The sequence below is a fragment of the Pangasianodon hypophthalmus genome, chromosome 1, assembly GCF_027358585.1.
Source record: "Pangasianodon hypophthalmus isolate fPanHyp1 chromosome 1, fPanHyp1.pri, whole genome shotgun sequence".
Lineage (NCBI taxonomy): Eukaryota > Metazoa > Chordata > Actinopteri > Siluriformes > Pangasiidae > Pangasianodon > Pangasianodon hypophthalmus.
In genome coordinates this window covers 17,346,282-17,366,879 of record NC_069710.1, presented here as the reverse complement: position 1 = coordinate 17,366,879, position 20,598 = coordinate 17,346,282, and the positions used below count along the sequence as shown (strand labels likewise).

Genomic DNA, 20,598 nt, shown 5'->3' with positions numbered 1-20,598 from the left:
TTCTTTAGTCTTGAGTGCTAAGAATTAAAAAGCCAGGTTGAAAAAAAAAAAAAACTACACCAAACCAGAAGGTCAGCAGCAGCAGCATTGTACTAGCAAAGCTCTGCTAAACCAATGTTAACCAGCATTATATTCTGTTTTTCAGCAAAGAGCATAGGTCCCTGAGCAAGTGGAGTACCTACAACCCCACTTTTATTAGACGGGAAGCAATCGTGGATGGATGCCGCTCAGCAGTAGTCTGTGATGGCATGAATTTGATAATCAGTTAAGGCACAATCTACTGCTGAGTGGTCTCAACATATTAATAGCATTGCCATAAAATATTTTTGACAGTTCCACTGGAAATTACATTTTATCTTAAAAATCTAGATATGAACTTCTTTTTCTCGTAAATCTCCAGTATTTCACAGGCTGTCACCTCTATATCCCTGAATTCAGACTGCACCTGGCTTTCAAACAGAAACATAGCAGAAAATTTCACAGTGCTGATTGGTTAACCCTTTTGGAACATCAGTTTAGCACAATAACTTTGCAAAACTTATTTGACAAGTATACATAGTCATCTGTGCAACATGTGTTATGTTAACCATCTACAAGTAAACATTTGGAACTGTCATAAAATATTCCCTGATCAAGTCATTAAATGCTGTGTCATGTGGTTAGTGGTTAGTGAGTGTAGGTCTTCAAAATTAACTGAACTTTGATGGAAATTTTTTTAATCAATAATTCATTAATCTTCAGTAACTGGTTTATCCTGATCAGGAGTGAAGTACATCTGGAGCCTTAGAGTTGGCTGGGGCATATAAACGGTGTTCCTTTGGCATTGAGAGGGCCGTTGTGTCCCCAAACCATTGAACCACCATGTCCTACCTTGTCTGTTGCCGTGGTTGGGGTCCATGAATCCAGGCTCTGACCAGCTGTATGTCGCAGAGGAAGTTAAAATTCATCAGACCAAGTGAGGTTTTTCCAGTCTTAGACTGTCTGGATTTGGTTGACCTGTGCCCGCTGGGGTCTTGGATTCCTGCTCTGGACTGATGGCAATGGTGCATGAGGCAGTGGTGCATGATGTGATCCTCTGCTGCATGGCCAATCCACCTCAGGGTTGAGGTGTTTGGCAGGTATCCTCCCTGTACCCCTGACAGTTTTGCCCACAGTTCTGCCCACAGAGCTGCTGCTCACTTGATGGTCCCCCACCCCCAATCCTCTGGGTAGACCCTAGAGACTGTATGATCCAGGAGATCTGTGGGATCTGGGGTGCCCAGTCCTGCCCATTCAGCACTGACAGCCATGTCATGATCGGATTCACTGGCATCACATATTCCTCTATTCTGATGTGTGAACCTTCCCGGAAGCTCTTGACCTATATCTGCATGATTACACAACCTAAAGTCATGTGTAACATGCTGCCACAAGAATGGCTGATTAAACAACTTTATGAAAAAGCACATGTACAAGTGTCCCTGGACGAGTGGTCCAGTGAGGGTATATACACTTTATTAGGAACACCTGCACATTCTACACATGCAGAAATCTAATCAGCTAATTATGTGGCAGCAACACAATACATAAAATCATGCAGCTACAGTTCAAGAGCTTCAGGTAATGTACACAACAAACATCAGAATGAAGAAAAAGTGTGATCTCTGTGACTTTGATTATGGCATGGTTGTTGGTATCGGATGGGCTGGTTTGAGTATTTCATAAACTGCTGATCTCCTGGGATCTTCACACACAACAGTCTCTGTGCCAACTCGGATATCCTAGATCATACAATAAGAAGCCACTGAGATCTTTTTAAAGTTTATGTTACTTTTTATTTGTAAGATACACAATGTGGGGTGTAGTCCGACTTTATTTTGAAGAACTAGGCACGTCTCACATGTGAGATATAGTGTAACACATTATCAAAATACTCAATAAAAAAAAATCTATTTTCTCCAGGATTTTATAATAAGGCCCAGTGTACTGTAATAACTGCATGTGAGACTACTGTGCACAGGCAACTTACACCTTTTGCTTATTTCCTGTATTATCTCTCATAGTGAATGTTCTTCTTATTAAGTATTTTGAACGTGTTACACTGTATCTCATATGTGACTGTCAAATCTGTGAGAGGATTTGTGAATTATGAGATAATGGCATAAGAATTTAACAGATTTTCCCTTTTATTCAGAGCATTTATTCACAATGTAAGTGATATTACCGCAGTCTACAGGCGCTGGATAGGAACTACTGAGCCTTTTAAGGTGGAAAGGAAAATCCCAGTCAGAAACTGGGGAATAACTGTGCGTTCAAGTGCTCCTGGGAAGTTCGCATTTACGACGTCAGGTGCGTTTAAGTCACTTTGATTGGAGCAAAAATGGTGGTCTACCTTCCCTTAATTAACTACAAACAAACGAACAAACAAACAAATAAATAAATACAGTAAAGATTATAAACTCTACTTCTAGAAAATGGAGAACAAAGAATGCACATCAGGAGTGTTTCGCTTGTTTATGTTTTTAATCAATTTATGAAGCTACTGTAAACTTTATCGTTACATATTATATCATAATTGTACGATGTTATTGTATTTTGTGCAGATAATTTGCTTGTTTTATTGTAAATAAAAAAGCCTGACATAGACATGTCACTGGTAAATACTCATTCAGTTTCAACTAATTTACAGTCACTTACAGACGCTGATCTGGTGATTATACCATGTTTTCTTACTGACACAACACCATCAACTCGGAAGCTCTAAGGACTCGTCATTACGGCTTTGTGGTGGCGTTCATGTGCGTTCAACTCGTAAACACGATATTTCCGACATAACTTGAATGCACCATAAGAAGACGACGACTGCTATGCTGTAATCCATTCCACGTCATTAAAAGCCGTTTCTGTGGCTACTGAGCACGTGCGTAGTTCTTCCAAATAAAGTCAAACTAGTATGGACCTTTTTGTTTATTTATTTATTTTTAAATTAGCCTAATAACTAGTTTGCGTCAATGGACAGGAAGTTTTTCCCCTTCACTTGGACAACAGGTTAATCAGGCGCCCATGGCAGAGAGTAAAACATGTGCTACATCTATAGCCACATACTACAACCTTACATAGTAAAGTAAGAATGAAACAAACAAACACACAAACAAACAAACAAACACTGTAGTTAGCTTATTGAGCTTACTGACTAATTGAGCCCTGCTGGATGCTAACTGTGTAGTCAAGTCAAGTTTATTTATCATTCGCACAATATACCAGAACATATGTACAAATAGCGTGTAAAAACAGCGGAAGAATGGTTAACTGTGAATATTCCTTAAAAAATATATTAAATTAAATAATTTTTATACATTTCATCTAGTCACTGTAGCGCCCTCTAGTGGCCGCTGCTTCAGGCGCATCAATTAAACAACAACATTCCACAACCGTTCCGTTCCTCCTGACGGTGACCGTTACAGAGCACGCGCTCTTTTAGTGCTCACTGGACAATAAAACACCCAGAAACCTTAGGAACAGTTTAATATCCACATCAGATATTACGAGTTTTACAATTCATTTACGTTTTAGGAATCATTTACGGTATCACGCCTATGGTAAGAGGCCTTCAACTTCTTTTTTTCCCCCCATGAGTTTTTTCCATAATACCATTAACCGTATCATACAGATCAGCTGAGGTATATCCTGTTCCTCTTCTGGCAGGTATTTAGCTAAGCTAGCTTTTCAACCTTTTTTGATGACGAATAATTTGACGATGTTCAGAGTACTGTTAACATGCTTAATTAATTTACATGAAGTTGAATGAATTTTAATGCGTGAGCAAACAATGCTAATTAGTTAGCTAACCGCAGTTAGCGAGCTAGCCAAATTAGCAACTGTTAGCCAATAGCTTACCTGTTGACTGTTTACAGCGGTGTACTTCGTTACTACACATTAGTATTATTTTGACCTATTTATGCTTTACTTGAGTATTTTCTGAAATTGAATATATGTACTCTTAGTCTCATTTCCAAGGGAAAATTGTATTTTTTAAAATTTTTTACTCCTTACATTTTTATTTAGACATTATTGAATAGGCAGCAAGTCAAATTCCGTCTAATGGTAAACAATGCAATTCGATGTTTTCAGGCCAAATGACGTAATTACCACACAACAAAACTCATCTTCTAACACTTATCTAGATAAGTAATAAAAGTTAGTTTTCACATAAAATTATGACACTAACTTTAAAAAAAACTTTTTACTTTAATTTGAATACATTTTGGCTGGATAATTGGCTGGATAAAAGTGATGAATAGTATAAATATTAGTATAATTTAAATTGTATTATATTTAGTAAATAGTATAATTTCTCCTTATTTAGTATTTAAAGTTAATTCTCAGATTATATATATATATATATACAGACACTCACTCACTCGCTCCTGGCCAAAACATGAGCCAAGCCCAAAATGGCTATCTAATGGTTATCTAATGCAGGTTTTGTGTAAGTAAGATGTGTTAAAAAGCCATTGCTGTCTCAGAAAATCATCAAAGACAGAATGACGTTTTTGAGAGAGTATGGAGATGTGCGGAGTGATGAATCACGATTTGAGTTGCATGGTGATGCTGCAGAGAGGTGTCTCTGGAGATCTGGTGAGAAATACAATAGTGACTGCATCTCTACCACAGTTAAGCATGGAGGAAGAGGTGTCATGGTGTGGGGAGCCTTTTCAGCTGCTGGTACGGGTGAACTGCTTCACTGTGAAAAGTCAGCGAATGCTTTGGAATACATGAGAGTATTGCAGAAAGACTTGCTTCCCACAACTGAAAAGTTCTTTTCTAAAGAGGAACGATCAGATGTTATTTTTTGACAAGACAATGCTTCTGCCCACACTGCAACAACCAGCAAGAAGTGGCTTGAGAACGAGTTCATCAGGCTTATGTTCTGGCCTGGTCAGAGTCCAGATTGGAACGCTATAGAGAATATTTGGTCTCACATTAAACACAAACTAACTGGGAAATGTTTTTCAACTGCTCATCAACTGTTTGAAGCCATCAACATTGAATGGAACAAAATTGACTCTTCTTTCTGTAAAAAGCTGTCTGCAAGTTTACCCAAAAGGCTTAAATATTTAAAGAAATCAAAGGAAAAAATTATCCCATACTACGTTACTTTATCTATTTGTTTAATTCTTGCTAATTTCCTGACCAATGACTTGTTAAGACCACTAAAAGCTTAATATTTTGCCATTTTGGGTTTGGCCCATTTTTTTTGCACGGGAGTGTGTGTGTGTGTATATATATATATATAATCCCAGAATATACAGATGTATTAATCAATGTAGTTTACATTACATTTACATATGCACAAACCTGTACATGCAGTAATGTATTTTTTTTCTTTGTTTAACTTGATTTTATAGTAAAAAAAAAAAAAACCCTCCATGGATACGAAAGGTTCTTCTCTACAAGTTAAAATAGAAAGTCAGTCTACCATCCCTCAAGATTCTTCACTTCATCAGGTATTTTAACCCAAGCAGTGAGCATGTTAGTGTTATACAGTTGTGTTCAGCAGTTTTGCAATTTAACAAGGAAGTTGCATCATCACCACTCTGCACCATGCAAGCTAAATATATTTCAAGGCCTACACATAAATTTATCTGGCATTTATGTTGCTTCGACATTAAGCCTCTTCTTCTACATGAAACTGACAAGTTCATTAGGTTATCAGTGTACATTTACTGCCCTTTCCTATTAATAACTTCTCACACAGACTTAGTGGTTGCCAGGGTAACCTGTTTTCACATTTCTTTTAACTACTTAAGCCATTTTAACATATTAGATACCGTAGTTTTATGTCAGCAGAACTTAGAACCAATAAGAACAAGTGAAATGAAATGAAACACCCAATCGAATTCTCTTATTTTGCCAGTTGTGACACACGAGATCACGAGGCGGCCGAACACAAGCACCCAGAGGTGAAAGTCGGGGGAGAAGGAAGTGGGAAGTGAAGGAAGGTGGCGTGTAGGTGGCAGTGAGGGGTCGTCCCGGAGTGGAGTGCAGCGAGAAGGCAGCAGCGGCAGGACAGAGGATGCACAGCTGGCACTCTCAGCAGACGGGGCCGTTGTCTTGCAGAGGGTGAGGCTGGTCTTCTCCGCTCATGCCTCCTTCTGCAGGGAGAGAAGAGACAATCGTTAGAGAACTCGTAAGCCTCGCCTACCTGACTTGGAGAGCGGCCATATGCTCCTTTTATATTCCTCTGTCTTCTCTGCGAGGGTAGATTTCTGCCGCTGCTCTTATTGGCTGCCAGACGCGCTGGATTAGATTGCTCCACCTCGCAGCCACACGCACTCCGGCTGTCCAAAACAATGGGGGTCCATCGCTCCTCACACAACTGCAGGCGGGGTGCTGAAAGGATAGTACCCCCCCTCAGCTCCGAGCCTACTGCTGGCATGTGATGGGCCCAGAGTGAGTAGCGCCAGGGGAGCCCGTCCGCATTACCGTGCTGAGCCCATCGCCATCTTGGAGGGAGAGGAACCACCGCGTCACTCTGGCGTTATGTCTTTGACCTTAGCCATCCACTAGAGAGAAGCATGATCGGTTACCAGAGTGAAGGGCCGCCCGGCCAGGTAATATTTGAGCTCGTCCACGGCCCACTTGATGGCTAGAGCTTCTCTCTCCACGGCGGTGTATTTCCTCTCCGCGGGGTCAGCTTTCGGCTCACAAGAGGACCGGGTGCTCCTCCCCGTCGAAGACTTGTGAGAGGACAGCCCCCAGCCCTGTCCCTGATGCGTCTGTTTGGACGATGAAGGGGAGGCTGAAGTCGGGGTTTCGCAGTACTGGGGAGCTCTTCAGGGCCTGTTTCAAGTCATTGAACGCTTACTCGGCCTCCTGACTCCATTGCACCCGGTTGTCCTTTCCTGGTGAGATCTGAGAGGGGAGAGGCAATCGAAGAAAAGTTGGGCATGAATCATCTATAATATCTAGCCAACCCCAAAAAGGCACGTACCTGTTTCTTGGTGGTAGGTTTCGGATACTCACGCATGGCTTCTACCTTCTTTTCCTGTGGTAGGAGGAGGCCCTGGCCAATGCGGTATCCGAGGTACTGTGCCTCAGTTAATCCCAGGTGGCACTTCTTGGGGTTGGCCGTCAGGATGACATCCATTAGTCTTTGAAAGGTGGCTGGGGCCCCGTGCAGCCCAAAGGGGAGGACCCAGTACTGCCAGTGGCCACCGGAGGACAAGAAGGCTGTCTTGGGTTTAGCTGCCAGACTCAGGGCCATCTGCCAGTACCCTTTGATCAGGTCCAGCGTGGATATGAAACGGGCCCTCCCCAATCGCTCCACCAGGTTGTCGACCCTAGGGAGGAGGTAGCTGTCGAACTCCGAGACCTGGTTCAGGTTCCGGAAGTCATTACACAGCTGGATACTCTTGTTGGGTTTCTGAACCACCACGATGGGGCTGGACCAGGGGCTGGCGGACTCTTCAATGATGCCATCCCGGAGCATCCGGCTGACCTCCTTGATCGCCTTGCGATGGGCCTCTGGGACGCGGTAGGGCCGCTGTCGGACCACAACTCCCGGGGGGGTTTTGATGTTGTGGTGGACCAGGTGCGTAAAGATGGGGTTGGAGGAGAAGATGTCCGCAAACTCCGCTAATTCTTGGTTTTGGGCCAGTGTGAGCTCCTCTTCTCGGTGGACCAAGCCAAGCTCCGACGAATCTGTGGGAAGGCTCGCAAACACAGACACAGCAGGGGTAGGCTCAGTCCATTTTTTTAGTAGATTGACATGATATATCTGAATGTCTGTGCACTTACCTGCTGCAGGCGGTAGTTGACGGGGCCCACCCTCTCGAGGACAATGAACGGGCCCTGCCAGCGGGCCAGGAATTTGCAGGTGGTGTCAGGGAGGAGGAGAAGGACCTTGTAATCTGGGTGCTGAGTGGGTTGATTGTAAGCCCTGCTTTGTTCCCGCTGAGCAGCCTCCATATGCTCCCTGACGATCGGCATCACCTTGTGTTCCTGCATCTCCTTGATATAGTCCACCAGGGAATGATAGGGGGAGGGCTGCTCTTCCCAGGCCTCTTGGACGGCAAAGAGGACATGGGAAGGAGAAGCTCCCAGTTCCTCCCTTCCTTGTTTACCACCCTCCGGAGCATCCTCGACAGTGTTTGATTGAACCTCTTCACCAGCCCGTCTGTCTGGGGGTGGTAGATGGATGTTCTCAGGTGGGTCATCTGCAACAACCGACAGATCCCCCATTATTTTAGATGTAAAGGGCATACCTTGGTCAGTGAGGATGTCCTTGGTGATCCCCACACGGCTGAAGAGGAGAAGGAGCTCTTGAGCGATGTTCCGGGAGGTGGCCTTCCAAAGGGGGACGGCCTTGGGGTACTGAGTGACGTAATCCACAATGACTAAGATGTACTCGTGACCCCGAGCCGACTTCAGCAGCGGCCCCAAAAGTTCCATGCCGATCCTCTTGAAGGGGACGCCGATAACGGGGAGAGGGATGAGTGGCGTGGGAGCAGGTTTGTAGGGCGTTGTCCTCTGGCACTGGGGGCATTGCTGGCAGGAGGCCCGGACCTTGGCGTCCATCTCAGGCCAGGTGAACTTCAGCTTTTCGAGGGTGTTCCGGGGCCCCAGGTGCCCCCCCCCAGTGGGTGAGCATGGGCCAGGTGCATAAGGGCCTGGGTGCGGCTGCGTGGCACAACCAGCAATTCGCAGGGCTGGCTCCGGCGCTCTGTCTTGAGATATAGCAGGCCTCCTCGCACAAGGAAGTAGGTGGCTGGCAGCTGCTGTTCGGGTTGCTGGTCTACGCCCTCGATTACTCGCACCTGAGCCCAGGAGTTCTTTAGTCTGGCATCCTCTTTCTGCTCCCAGCCGAAATTCTGCTCTGAGTCGTCTCCTTCGCTCCGGACCCTTGCTCGCCTCGTCTTGGTCCTCCTCTTCTTCAGTGCGCATGATACTCTGGCGGTAAAGAAGCCTGGCCAGTCTCTGCCCAAAAGCAGAGGCACAGGGAGCTCAGGAATGAGGCCCACCAGGAGGGGCCACTCCTTAGCCCGGTGGCTCATGGGAACATGGGCCATGGGGATCTCCCTGACGTCCCTGTGTACGCAGGAGACAGTCAGGGAACCTTGGGCTTGTGGTGAGGATGGAGGGCTGGGCTACGGTTACCATGCTCCCTGAGTCCAGGAGGGCCGAAACTGGTCTGCCGTTGACCTTGATGGCACCCACTCTGCAACCTCGGTGGCCAAAAGGCAGTCTGGCTGGAGCCACCGCTTGGCGATTCACTGGAGTCGATCCATCTGGCTGCGAGGGGTGGACTTTGAGTTGTAGCACCACCAGTGGAACTCTAACGCCGCACTGGCAAGGGAGAGGCCACAGCGCAGGAGGATCTCGTTCTTCACGGTGTCGTACTGCGCAGCCTCCTCCGGGTGGAGGGCATGGTAAGCTAGTTGGGCCTCCCCCGTGAGGAATGGAGTGAGGGTGTGGGCTCAGTCCTCCCTGGGCAAACCTTCTCTCCGAGCGACGCGCTCGAACATATGTAGATAGGCCTCCACGTCGTCATCTGCCGTAATTTTGGCGATGAGGTGCTGGGCCTCGCGGCAGGGGCTGGGGAGGGGGACCGCAGTGGCGTCTGGCTTTTTCCTCAGCTCCAGGGTCAGGGCTTGCTGCTGCAGGCTCTCCTGGAAGACTTGTTGCAGTGCCGATTCCATCACGTTGCTAGGTGCTGTGTTCATGCCTGCATCCTCCACCACTGTGACACACGAGATCACGAGGCGGCCAAACACAAGCACCCAGAGGCAGTAATGTGGCGAACGTGCTCTTTATTTTTGAAGTGAAAGTCGGGGGTGAAGGAAGTGGGAAGTGAAGGAAGGTGGCGTGTAGGTGGCAGTGAGGGGTCGTCCCGGAGTGGAGCGTGGTGAGCAGGCAGCAACGGCGGGACATGGCTGGCGCTCTCAGCAGACGGGGCTGTTGTTGTGCAGAGGGTGAGGCTGGTCTTCTCCGCTCAAGTCTCATTCTGCAGGGAGAGAAGAGACAATCGTTAGAGGGCTCGTAAGCCTCGCCTACCTGACTTGGAGAGCAGCCACGTGCTCCTTTTATATTCCTCTGTCTTCTCTTGCGACCGGCACTGAGAGTGCACTTTTGCACGCAACTCCAGTGGCTGGGGTTGGTTCCCTGGCCGGAAATCAAACCCAGGCCGCAGTGGTGAGAGCACCATGGCCTAACCACTAGTCCTCCAGGGACCCAACGCCCCTTCTATACGAAAGCACTACATTATGCATATTTTAGTCATCTTTGCTTATTTGCCATATTTTTATATATATTTATTTTGCATTTAGGTGTTCCTGAATTTTTTGGTCAGTGTAGCCCTCTGTGCCATCATGCCCTCTGGGATAAACCATTTTAAATTATATACTAGATATTAAAATAGACATGCACAATGTTAACTCTTAAACCTTGAGTCAAAACCATGACCATGGCTGTTTGCCTTCAGTGTTAGTAATTACATGGGAGAGTTCACATATTAATTGTCACACAGACCTATTTATTAAATGGAGAAGAACAGCCTACTGAACTGTGGTATACTGTAAAATGAGGCCAATGTATTGGAAGTCAAAATTATTTTATTACCTGCACATCAATTCTTTGGAAAGATTTTAAATTCATGTAATGTTTTTCCTTTATTTTTGAAGGTCCTGAACTATGACATGATTATCAAAGATATTAAAATACTTACTGACTGAACATATGCTTTTAACTAATAAACGTGCAATTCTCTGGAATGTATTTTTTAAGAAGGAAATACAAGACAAATATTGGAAGATATTCTTAAATAAAGGCAAATAAAAATCTAATGAAGGATACATACATAATTATGTGTGTATTTTAAAAATATTTTTGCGCATTAATTAATTTGTTTATATATATTTATTTATTATTTTACTTATTTTTTTTTATTTTGGCAGAGTTGGTCCTCTATAGTGACATAGGGTGTGTCCTTTCCACATGAAACCAGCTATTTACTCAGGAATCCACTTGAGAAACCTGTTCTCAAGGATAAACATTTCTGTGTATTCATGTGTTGTAAATTTTGTAGACACATTAGCAGGTGACAGTATGGTGTATATTGTGATTCCTTTACCACACTGAATTTCAAAAATCACAAGACATTGAATATCTCTTTAGCATGCGTCGGTGGACTCTAGAAATGAGAAATGTAGAGAGGATATCTTTGTTCCAGGCAGCTCCTACAGGTAACAGACAGTTTGCTTTTTTAATGTGCTTATCGGTAAATTATACTGTTAGTAAAACATGTAAAACAGAAATTTTTGTGTTCAAGGAAACATCTGAATGAGCTTGGTCCGATTGCACCTATGGCCATGATGGTTGCAGAAAAGTTGTCAAATGAACAAGCTGCTCCCCCTAGTGTACAAGCCCCCACCTACTATAGCACCAACAGGGGCCAGATTTGTAAGACTTTTGAAAAATCCAATAAAAATATTATTTAAGCTGCTGCTAGATGAGTTTAAGTAATTATTTGTATCAAAAATAATTCTCACCTGTCAGTTCTCATCTAAAAAAGTATGTGATTGTAGAGATTTGGAATTTATTTCTTTGCCTCTAGATGCCTTCAAGCCTGAGGGTGGAATGCAGATTGGCAGCAGCGATCCGAGTTATCAGAGTTTCACCATATCCACTTCAGATGCCCCACAGCCTGGCCCTGCCTTTGTCCAGTGCCATGCACTGTCTGGAGATGGGACTCGATATTATGCCCCTGCCAACAAAGTGGTAGTCAAAGGTAAAGTTATGCTTTATTCACTGCATCAGTTGATTAAAAGTAATGTCATAATATTGTGGACCAAATGATTATTTTGCAATATGTAAAACTTATATTGACACCATTCAATGTGTTGTCATGTATCTGTAGTTAACATAAAATAAATGGACATAGATAGTTGTATTTAAAGGATCACAATGAGTGAATATTTAAATATCACAATGAGTGAATGAATGAATTACGATATCGTAAAAGGAAAGTATTTAGGAAGGGGGCGGATGTCAAAAATACCATACATCTTAACTCTAGTAGAAGGGCAAGAAAAAAAAAACATTCCCATGTTACACACTCACCGTTTAATAAATAAAAAATAACACATTATCTGTTTTAAATTCCTCTACAACCTCTTAAAAGTCAGTGTTAGAATTTGGCTTTTGAAACTCTTCCTGCTGCGTGCTGCAATACAGCTTAGAAGCTAAGAATAACAACACAAAGGCTTTTGGCTTGAGGAAGGAGGAAGAGATGATGGGAGGCGGGGTTTTGCACAGATAGCCACTGAGCTACTGACATCAGGAGGTTGGTGATGTCATAGTGATGTCAATAGCTTTAATTGTAATTGCACACATAGCTAGTCAGTGCATGCTGAAGGCAGACGGAGAAACACATGGCTATAATTAGAGAGGAGACAGAATCAGGTATGTTTTTATTGATTTTTTTAATGTTCTAAATGATACTACAGTGCATAGATATTGTACACAATACATAACAGTATAGCATGGTGTTACAGCAAACAGCATAATCTTTTAGGCTACTTTCAGTTTTTAGCTGAGCTCCTTTTAAATGTTGATAGAATGAGGGTATTCTGAAGATAAATAGTAACTCACCAAGACTTGTGACTTGTGTAACATTTTAAAATTTCCAGTTTTGTTAAGAGAATTGTTAAAAAATGACCCATTTTCAGCTTGTTTTGAGACATTAAATTGTCATATATTTTATCATATATTAGTAATGAAATACAAAGTCTATGTTTTAAACCTCTGCAGTAAGTTAAATAACAGCAAGTCCTTTCTTGCCTATACGGTTCTGTCTCCAGCCCTCCTCTTTTTCTTTTTGACTTTTGCTTCGATCACCCCCTCTTGCACCCTTTCTCTCTCTCTCTCACTCTCTCTCTCACACACACACGCAAACACACAGACATTCTCTCTCTCTCTCTCTCTCTCTCTCTCTCTCTCGGTCTCCCTCTGTGTCTCTTCCCCCCCCCCACTCCCTGCAACGCTTGAATGCTCAACCCACTCACTGACGTCATCGTGCTTCCTGGAACTGGACGCCAGCAGGGAAATGTAAATGCTGAACAGCAAATAAGATGTACATTGACGTCAGTCCAGAGTCATGCTGTGATTACCGACAGTTCCTTTTGCAAGAACAAGACATTACAAAATTAATCATCTGTTAGGTAATAAACCGTTGCTGCCTCTGAGAGACTGAGATGTCCACAGAGAAAAGAAAAGGGAAAGAGCCTCAGGGAAATAGCTCTGTGAGAAAAAAGCAAGAAAAGGTAAAAGAAACCTTGAAAGATTTGTTTTCCACTCTAAACACTACTACTTTTTCTGTGGTTTGCATTTCTGGTACTAAAAGACAGTATGGTGTCTTGGAAGTAGCTGTAGTTAAAACAGGAAGTTCACCACATTTTACTGTTTTTCTGCCAAACAGTGTGGCTTGCCACAGCTTGGCAACAAATCTGAACCATGATTATCCGTGGCCTGGCTTGGTGTGTGTGTCACTTTTTATCACGTAATTCTACATGTGAAAGTAGGAGGAGTTACTCTGGAGGTTATCGGTTGGTGACTTAAAGGACAATTCTGGCATAAAACTAAAATGTAATATTGTATTTGTTAGGGTATGTAGCATTCTGTTGCCTTGGATTGTATCTCTTATTGCCTGGGTTTTAGCAGAATTCATGATTTTATGTCATTTTCCTGTTTTCACTCATCAGTGTAGTGAAGACTACAATACTCAGCATGTAATATGTCAATACATATTCAACCACTGGGAATTCGTACTGATCAACCAATTCGGACCTCCGAGTGAGACACGTCACTCTGACGTCTCCCTCTGATAGCAACAAAACACAGCGGTGATAACATTGTGATATCCTGGAAATAAACAGAGCAGGTGTTTAATGATTTTTAAAGGCAAGCCAGATTTTTTTTTCTAAAATGTCACATTGTGCATACTATCAAACCGGACACCTTTCCAGACCAGCAGAAGATGGTTGCATTTACAGGCAATTTGGAGGGATAATTCTGGTCCGAATATCTCCGTCTTTGCAATGCATTGTAAGTAGCTAACTATCATATAATAAAATTGGCATGTTAACTAAGCATTTTACTATGCTTATGCTGGCTTTCAGTGTACAGTGTCTTTGATGTAATTATAAAGAAAAATGTAACGTTCCCACAAGCAATAAAGTTGTAGGCATCAAGAGACTTGTATACTGACATTCATTTATGTCTAGTATAAACGCTTTGAGTTTATATGAAATACGTATATATGTCCGACTATTGCAGGCTTGACCACCGCTTATTTAGCTACTGGTAGGATGCCAAGCTATAAGAATCTCCTAGAGTTACACCATTTGGAAGTGTTACTTTAGCCAAATTGCACTCCTTGTCTTTTAGTGGTAATCCATATTAATAACTGGATAACATTTTAACTAATGACAGTCCGAGCCTAAATAAATAAATAATATTTGGAATAAAATTCTTGATAGATTCTTCAGATAGATTATAACCAATTAGCCCAGTCGCTAGGGGAATCTTTTTCCAGCCAGGTTGCACACACATTTCTTTTTGTTTACAAACCCTAAAATGGTCTATGCACCACCGAAAAATTATGGATGTTTATGAGTGTATTTATGAGTGTGCAGCCAGCACTTCAAACTGGAGAGCTATAAAAGAGGTTTGAAAGCAGAGTTACTTTGTCTTCTGGCAAAAACAACGATTCTGTATGTAGTTAGTACAAAACAGAGAGCAGAGAAGCTCCATGACTGGAACAAAAGGAGCCTAACTGGGGTAGGAGAACTAGTTGAAGCATGCAAACAGATGCTTGTCCTCACCCATGTAACTATTAGTAAGATGACTAGTAAGGTCTATGTAACACTGCTAGCTATGGTAGCTACTTGTGTTGTTGCTAACATTAGTTATTTGGCTCAGTGTAATGCTGAAAGACCTACAGTTGCCCTGTGTTTGCCTCCTGTTGCTTTTCTTGCTGACGCAGTTTTTCTTCTGTATATTGCGGCTCAAACACGTATGGCTGGATGTCACTGTTCGACAGTAAAAAAAAAATCCTCATCCGTTTAGTCATTTCTGTAGCTTGAGTAATCAATTGAGAGTGTTTCACCAGTATTCAAACTGGGAAATCTTGCTAGAGAGCCCGCTGCATCATTGCTGTAAGATTTGAGTAGGTATGTTTACAGCAGATGCATTTTTTTGGCATTTATTATTTTGTCCAGAATGTCCCTTTAATAGGCACAAGCACTGAAATACTACTTGAAAAGAAAAAGTGAAATGGAAACTGGTGTCTCTCATTTGATGTTATCATGCATTTGATATTAACTAGTTTGAGTGAAGTAGTAAGCACAAGCTCAAAGTCTTCTTAGTAGAGTTAGTCCACTCTGTGGGCATCTTGTCAATGCTCCTGGGCCATTATTTTCTGTTAAACAACCTATCTACTTGAATGGGGAGACTCCAATCTGCCAGAAACTGATCTGACAAGATGAAAGATTTGAAATGCCTGTTAAATATGGGAGTTTCTCCATATCTAATGGAGTCTAGCATCCTATATCTGTGCATGGGTTGGTGTAAGAAACTGTTAGACCAGGTGTTTTCCACTAATGCCTTTACCAACAAGGTGATTGGTTCTTTTTAATGGGGGCGGTACTTACATAATACAGACACCATGTTGAGCATTACATGCTTAATGGAAACACAAGTGTGACTTTAATCTTTAGTGAACATACATTTGAGTGCAAACAAAGAGCTGAGCATATATGACTAAATCTCATGTCAGAGTTCATACTAGCCTGTAATCCAGGTATTGATGGCAACTGTATGTACAATCCACAGGTACAACCCACTATTCAGCTATCTATTCATCCTGTTCAGTAGTCAGGTGGATCTTTGCAAAAAATACTCGCGTTAAACCGAGTCAAAGACTTTTCATATGCATGACGTTGTTTATGAACTGATATGTTTGCTTTGGATTATTATCTCTTCTACTTAAATAGTAGTAATATATTGATGACTATATATGTCAAGACTGTCTGTCAATTGATCAAATAGTAGTGGTTTGATAAAGTTGTTAAAGTTGTCAATTTCAGTTGTTTACTGAATTAAATGATTTATTCAATAATAATAATTAGCCCTTTAAATCTTCACAATATTCTGTAAAGCACTGGTTCCTTACCATGGTCAGGGAGTACCCCTGCCTCGTTTATTTTGTTGTTGTCCCTGCTCAAACACAGCTGATCAAACTAATCACCTAATTAACATGCACTTCCTGAGCCAACATGGATGTAGTAGAGCAGGATAAAAGTGCAGAACAGGGGTACAGCAGGACCATGGTTGGGAATCACTGTTGTAAATTATTTCATAAACAATTATGTTTTTTTGTTTGTTTGGTTTTTTTTTTCACTTTGAATGTTAGTCACTTCTATGGTTTGTACTCTGTTTTGTATTTTATTTCTTTACTTACACCTTCTCTTTGTTCCGTTGTCTTGGTCCATCAATATCAAAGAATGCTTCACTATTCATTAAGAAAGGCAAGGGTCAAATGAACTGCCTTTTTGTATCATTGGAACATTAGGTTATATTTTCCAGTATAAATTATTTGAACAGATACAGGAAATGCTCTTGACTACAGTTTTGTTTGTTTGTGTGTGGGTATGTGGGTTACTTTAGCTGCTACTGGAGACGTGTCAGCATATCAGATCTGTTCTCCCACCACCAGCCTGCCGAAGGGTGTAGCGATGGCGAGCTCACCAGGCCCTCTGCACAGCTCTCAGCAGCTCGGTGAGGAGGCCTCACGCAAGAGGGAGCTCCGCCTCATGAAGAACAGGTAACACACTCTAGTTCTATACTTAGCACACTACATTTCTGTACTTGTGTTATGGTATTAAATGGTACCCTACTGCACAAACATTATGCTGCCCATATTAATAAGTTTTCAGCATGTAACCGCTCTCACCAACTCATCTTATGCATGATGATTCCATTTCCATCAGCTCTGTGGCTTTAGTTGTTCTATGCAAGCTTTCTACATACTATCTTTCTCTTCTTTGTCTATAGCTTGGTGTTGACTTATCTTAGTTCCATTCAAAGCTTGTAATTCTTTACTGCAGTAGTAAGATGTAGGCTGGTCTTTTTTTTCTTTCCATGAAAAAAGGAACTCATGATGTGTTCAAATGTCAGTTTATTTTATGTACTTTGGCATCAGTCAAGTTGAAATATGATTTTCTTTGGACTGTTACATTATCAAAACAGGAAAAGGAGCTTATCTTTCCCATAAATCATGGAGATGTGTTTAGTATTTAGTTTGCTTGTGAATGCACCTGATTCTGGTCAGTTGGTGGCTACTTACTTCTGCAGCACTTACAGTCACCGACCACTTTAATCTGTGCAATTATCCAATCAGCCAATCATGGGGCAGCTGTGCATGCATAAAATCATTTGGAGACATGTCAAGAGCTCCAATTAATGTTCACATCTAACATCAGAATGGGGGAAAAAGCATGATCTCAGGCACTTTGACCATGGTTTTTGGTGCCAAATGGTCTGATTTGAGTATTTCAGAAATGTGCTAATCTCCTGGGATTTTCACAAACAACAGTCTACAGAGTTTGCACAGACTGATCCGAAAAACATCCAGTGAGCAGCAGTTCGGCAGATCAGAGAGGTCAGAGGATAATGGCCAGAGTGGTTGAAGCTGACAGGACGGCTATAGTAACTCAAATAAGCACTATTTACAACCACGGCAAGCAGAAAGCATCTCAGAACGCATCACATCAGGTTCCACTCCTGTGAGCCAAGAACAGAAATCTGAGGCTTCAGTGGGCACAGGCTCATCGAAAGTGGACAGTTGAAGACTGGAAAAACTGAACCTGACCTCCAACCAGCCTGTCGGGCACCAACAACCATACCACTGTTAAAGTTACTGAGATCACATTTTTGATGCGAACATTAACAGAAGGCCTTGACCTGTATCTGCATTCTGTTGCTGCCACATAATTGACTGATCCTATTAAAGTGGCCAGGGAATGTACACTGCTGTTGAGTCCTTGAAATCCTGTCGGGGGCTCTATCTTGCCTCACTGAGTTACTTTTAAAAAAGATAAAAGCAAATTGAACGTAATACAGCTAATAGCAATCTTATAATAAAGAATGGTTTTATATCTAGTTAAAATAATTGTTTTAATGTTGTTATCCCAGAGAATAAAACTAAAGTAATTTAAGTAGGAAATTATGTGATGAGTGGGTTTCGGGGAACATTACCTGCTCAGTCAAGAACCAGCCAGTTTGTTGCAGTCTAAATTTTGCTCTGAAGTGTACAAATCATCTGAAAGGAAAAGACATTTAGATTGCAATTGAAATGTAATTTGCTGTGTTAAGGAGTCATTTTTGGCACAAAGAGTAGAAGCAATCATCCACCTTTTAAAGGGGAAGTTCATTTTTCACATTTGAGCAGTTCTAAATATTGACTCGATTTCTAGTCTCCAACAGGCAGTTTTTTATGTCAATACATGCAGTCTTGCAAGATTTGCAAGATTTTTTTTCAGTTTTTTCTCCCACCAGTGATTGTTTTGCAAAGTAAATTAGAATTAGATGAATTTACGGCTCTGAGTACACTAATTGAGTTGTCAGTATCAGTTTCCTTAAGACATCATTTTTAAAGACATAAAACAGTAAAAAAAAAAACAAAAAAACAAAAAACAAAGACCTACTTTTCTTTGCAGAGTCAATGTATTCACCTCGTGATTTGAACTCTTTTCTTCTTTGTAGTTTGTAGTTTAGGGGTGCTGGAGGCGGGAGAATCCTCTTCAGTTTTTGATTGGTTTCAAAAAGGAAATTGTGTCTGTGGAACACGATCAAACCCGATTTTGTTTTTGTTACCTCACTCGGTAATAGCACCATTTTAATTAGTTTTAAAAATTCTTTAAGCAATATAAATATGATATGAAATAAATGATATAAATTATATGATATAAAACTGCCTAGAAATCGTTCTATAAGTGCTTAGAAAGGGTTAAATGTGAAAAACGGTGAACTCCCCCTTTAAGATAGCAGTTTTAAAGTACTGCGTTTTCAAATAATAGACTCTACACAGTAAGCCAGAACATTAATATACTGTATTTAACTTGGTATTGGAATGGTGGAAATATATTGATAAAATATTGTACACGTATGTTAGAACACAGAATCTTGACATTTTATTGATCACAAAACCATGCATTGGTTGGTTCTGATGGCAGGCTGTGGATTTTATTCTTATTCTTGGATTAACATTCATTCATTCATTCATTCATTCAGATTATGACCTTTTCCTTTCCACTCACATGGCACATGGCACTTTCTAAGCACATGGCTTCACTGAACTGCTGAATAGTTGTTATTTGGTTGCCTTGATTGAAGTGGCTCTTGAAGTCAAGTTGGATGTGATCATGCTCACTGGCGGGTCTTTGTTATCGCTTCCAGGGAAGCTGCACGGGAATGCCGCCGGAAGAAGAAAGAGTATGTCAAATGTCTCGAGAATCGTGTTGCCGTGCTTGAAAATCAAAACAGGACGCTCATCGAAGAACTCAAGGCCTTAAAAGACTTGTACTGTCGCAAAACTGAATAAGAAAAAAAAACTGTTGGAGGTCACACAATAGAGACTGTGCTCTTCACGGATTACTGAATGCATCTGAGGAAAAGCACTTTTCACTCTGTTTAGTCACTGCTCGCAGCTGCAGAAAAAAGGCCACAGATGCATTGTTTATGTAGTTTTATATCTTGACGACTGTGAAGATTGTATGTGAGTGTGTCAGGTGGTTGTCTTACAGAGCTGATTTGCTGCACTGAACCAGTGAATGCGGTATTTTGCCTTTGTCACTTGTGCTTTTTTGCAGGCAGGCGGCTAAAGAGTGTCGCCGCAGAAAAAGGGAGTATGTAAACTGCCTTGAGGCCCATGTCTCCACGCTGGAGCTGCAGAACAAGAAGCTCATGGAAGAGCTAAAGTATCTGAAAGGAATCTGTGCTGAGAAGTCAAGTTAGGTCTTAACAGTTACTGCCTCATTGCTTTGCCTCTGCTTCTTCTTTTTTATTCACTTGTTCTGCATGTTTAATCTCCTGTTTCAGTTTGTTTTTATAGCTATCTTTGGGACAAAAGAAATATACCAGCACAAAAAAACATGCTATCCTGGTTTTTTAACAAAAGAAATTTGTTATCTATTATTTTATCAATGTTTCACTTTGAAATGCTTACAATATATGTAAGGATCGACTATATATTAAAGAAGCTGTTGATTGTTGTATGTATATTTGATTGTACCTACCTTAAATATAGATTGAACTGAACATCAACATTGAACTAAAATATTGAAGTGATTTTGGATCTTTGTCTATGTAGTGTATTTTAATCCTGAATAAATATATTTTTGACACTTAATTTTTCAGATTTTTGTACATAACTCTGTATAATTTTACATAACACTTTGTTACATTTTGTGTGTGGGGGTGTGTGTGTGTGTGTGTGTGTGTGTGGTGTGTGTGTGTGTGTGGGGGGGGGGGGGGGTTACAGTTTTGGTACCTTGAAGATGA

The 20,598-nt window shown here is 41.7% G+C and overlaps 1 protein-coding gene and 1 long non-coding RNA gene across 7 annotated transcripts; one reads left to right on the top strand and one right to left on the bottom strand.

Moving 5' to 3' along the window:
* The first annotated feature begins 5,082 nt into the window (after window positions 1-5,082).
* cremb (cAMP responsive element modulator b) lies at window positions 5,083-20,446 on the top strand. 6 transcript variants are annotated; one of them, XM_034305611.2, is made up of 7 exons: window positions 5,342-5,486; window positions 5,897-6,102; window positions 11,155-11,222; window positions 11,309-11,439; window positions 11,594-11,767; window positions 16,705-16,861; window positions 19,495-20,446. In XM_034305611.2, the coding sequence occupies exons 4-7, from the start codon at window positions 11,343-11,345 to the stop codon at window positions 19,637-19,639; spliced, it is 573 nt and encodes a 190-aa protein (XP_034161502.1). In that variant the 5' UTR covers window positions 5,342-5,486; window positions 5,897-6,102; window positions 11,155-11,222; window positions 11,309-11,342; the 3' UTR covers window positions 19,640-20,446. The 6 variants fall into 6 exon arrangements, with proteins under 6 accessions (XP_053086208.1, XP_034161507.2, XP_034161502.1 ...); XM_053230233.1 differs by lacking the exon at window positions 5,897-6,102 and having other exon boundaries at window positions 5,083-5,486; window positions 19,908-20,446; XM_034305616.2 differs by lacking the exon at window positions 5,897-6,102 and having other exon boundaries at window positions 5,096-5,486.
* Window positions 9,796-12,894, bottom strand: LOC128317605 (uncharacterized). Its single transcript, XR_008301129.1, has 3 exons — window positions 12,631-12,894; window positions 11,529-11,743; window positions 9,796-9,985 (listed from the first exon to the last, which is right to left on the bottom strand). It is a non-coding gene; the product is annotated as an uncharacterized LOC128317605 (long non-coding RNA).
* Window positions 20,447-20,598: the final 152 nt, after the last annotated feature.

Coding starts and splice junctions, on each gene's coding strand:
- cremb (XM_053230233.1), top strand. CDS start 5,409: ATGGATACGAAAGGTTCTTCTCTACAAGTTAAAATAGAAAGTCAGTCT. Junction 5,487..11,154: donor AAGATTCTTCACTTCATCAG/GTATTTTAACCC, acceptor ATATCTCTTTAG/CATGCGTCGGTGGACTCTAG. Junction 11,768..16,704: donor CAACAAAGTGGTAGTCAAAG/GTAAAGTTATGC, acceptor GGGTTACTTTAG/CTGCTACTGGAGACGTGTCA.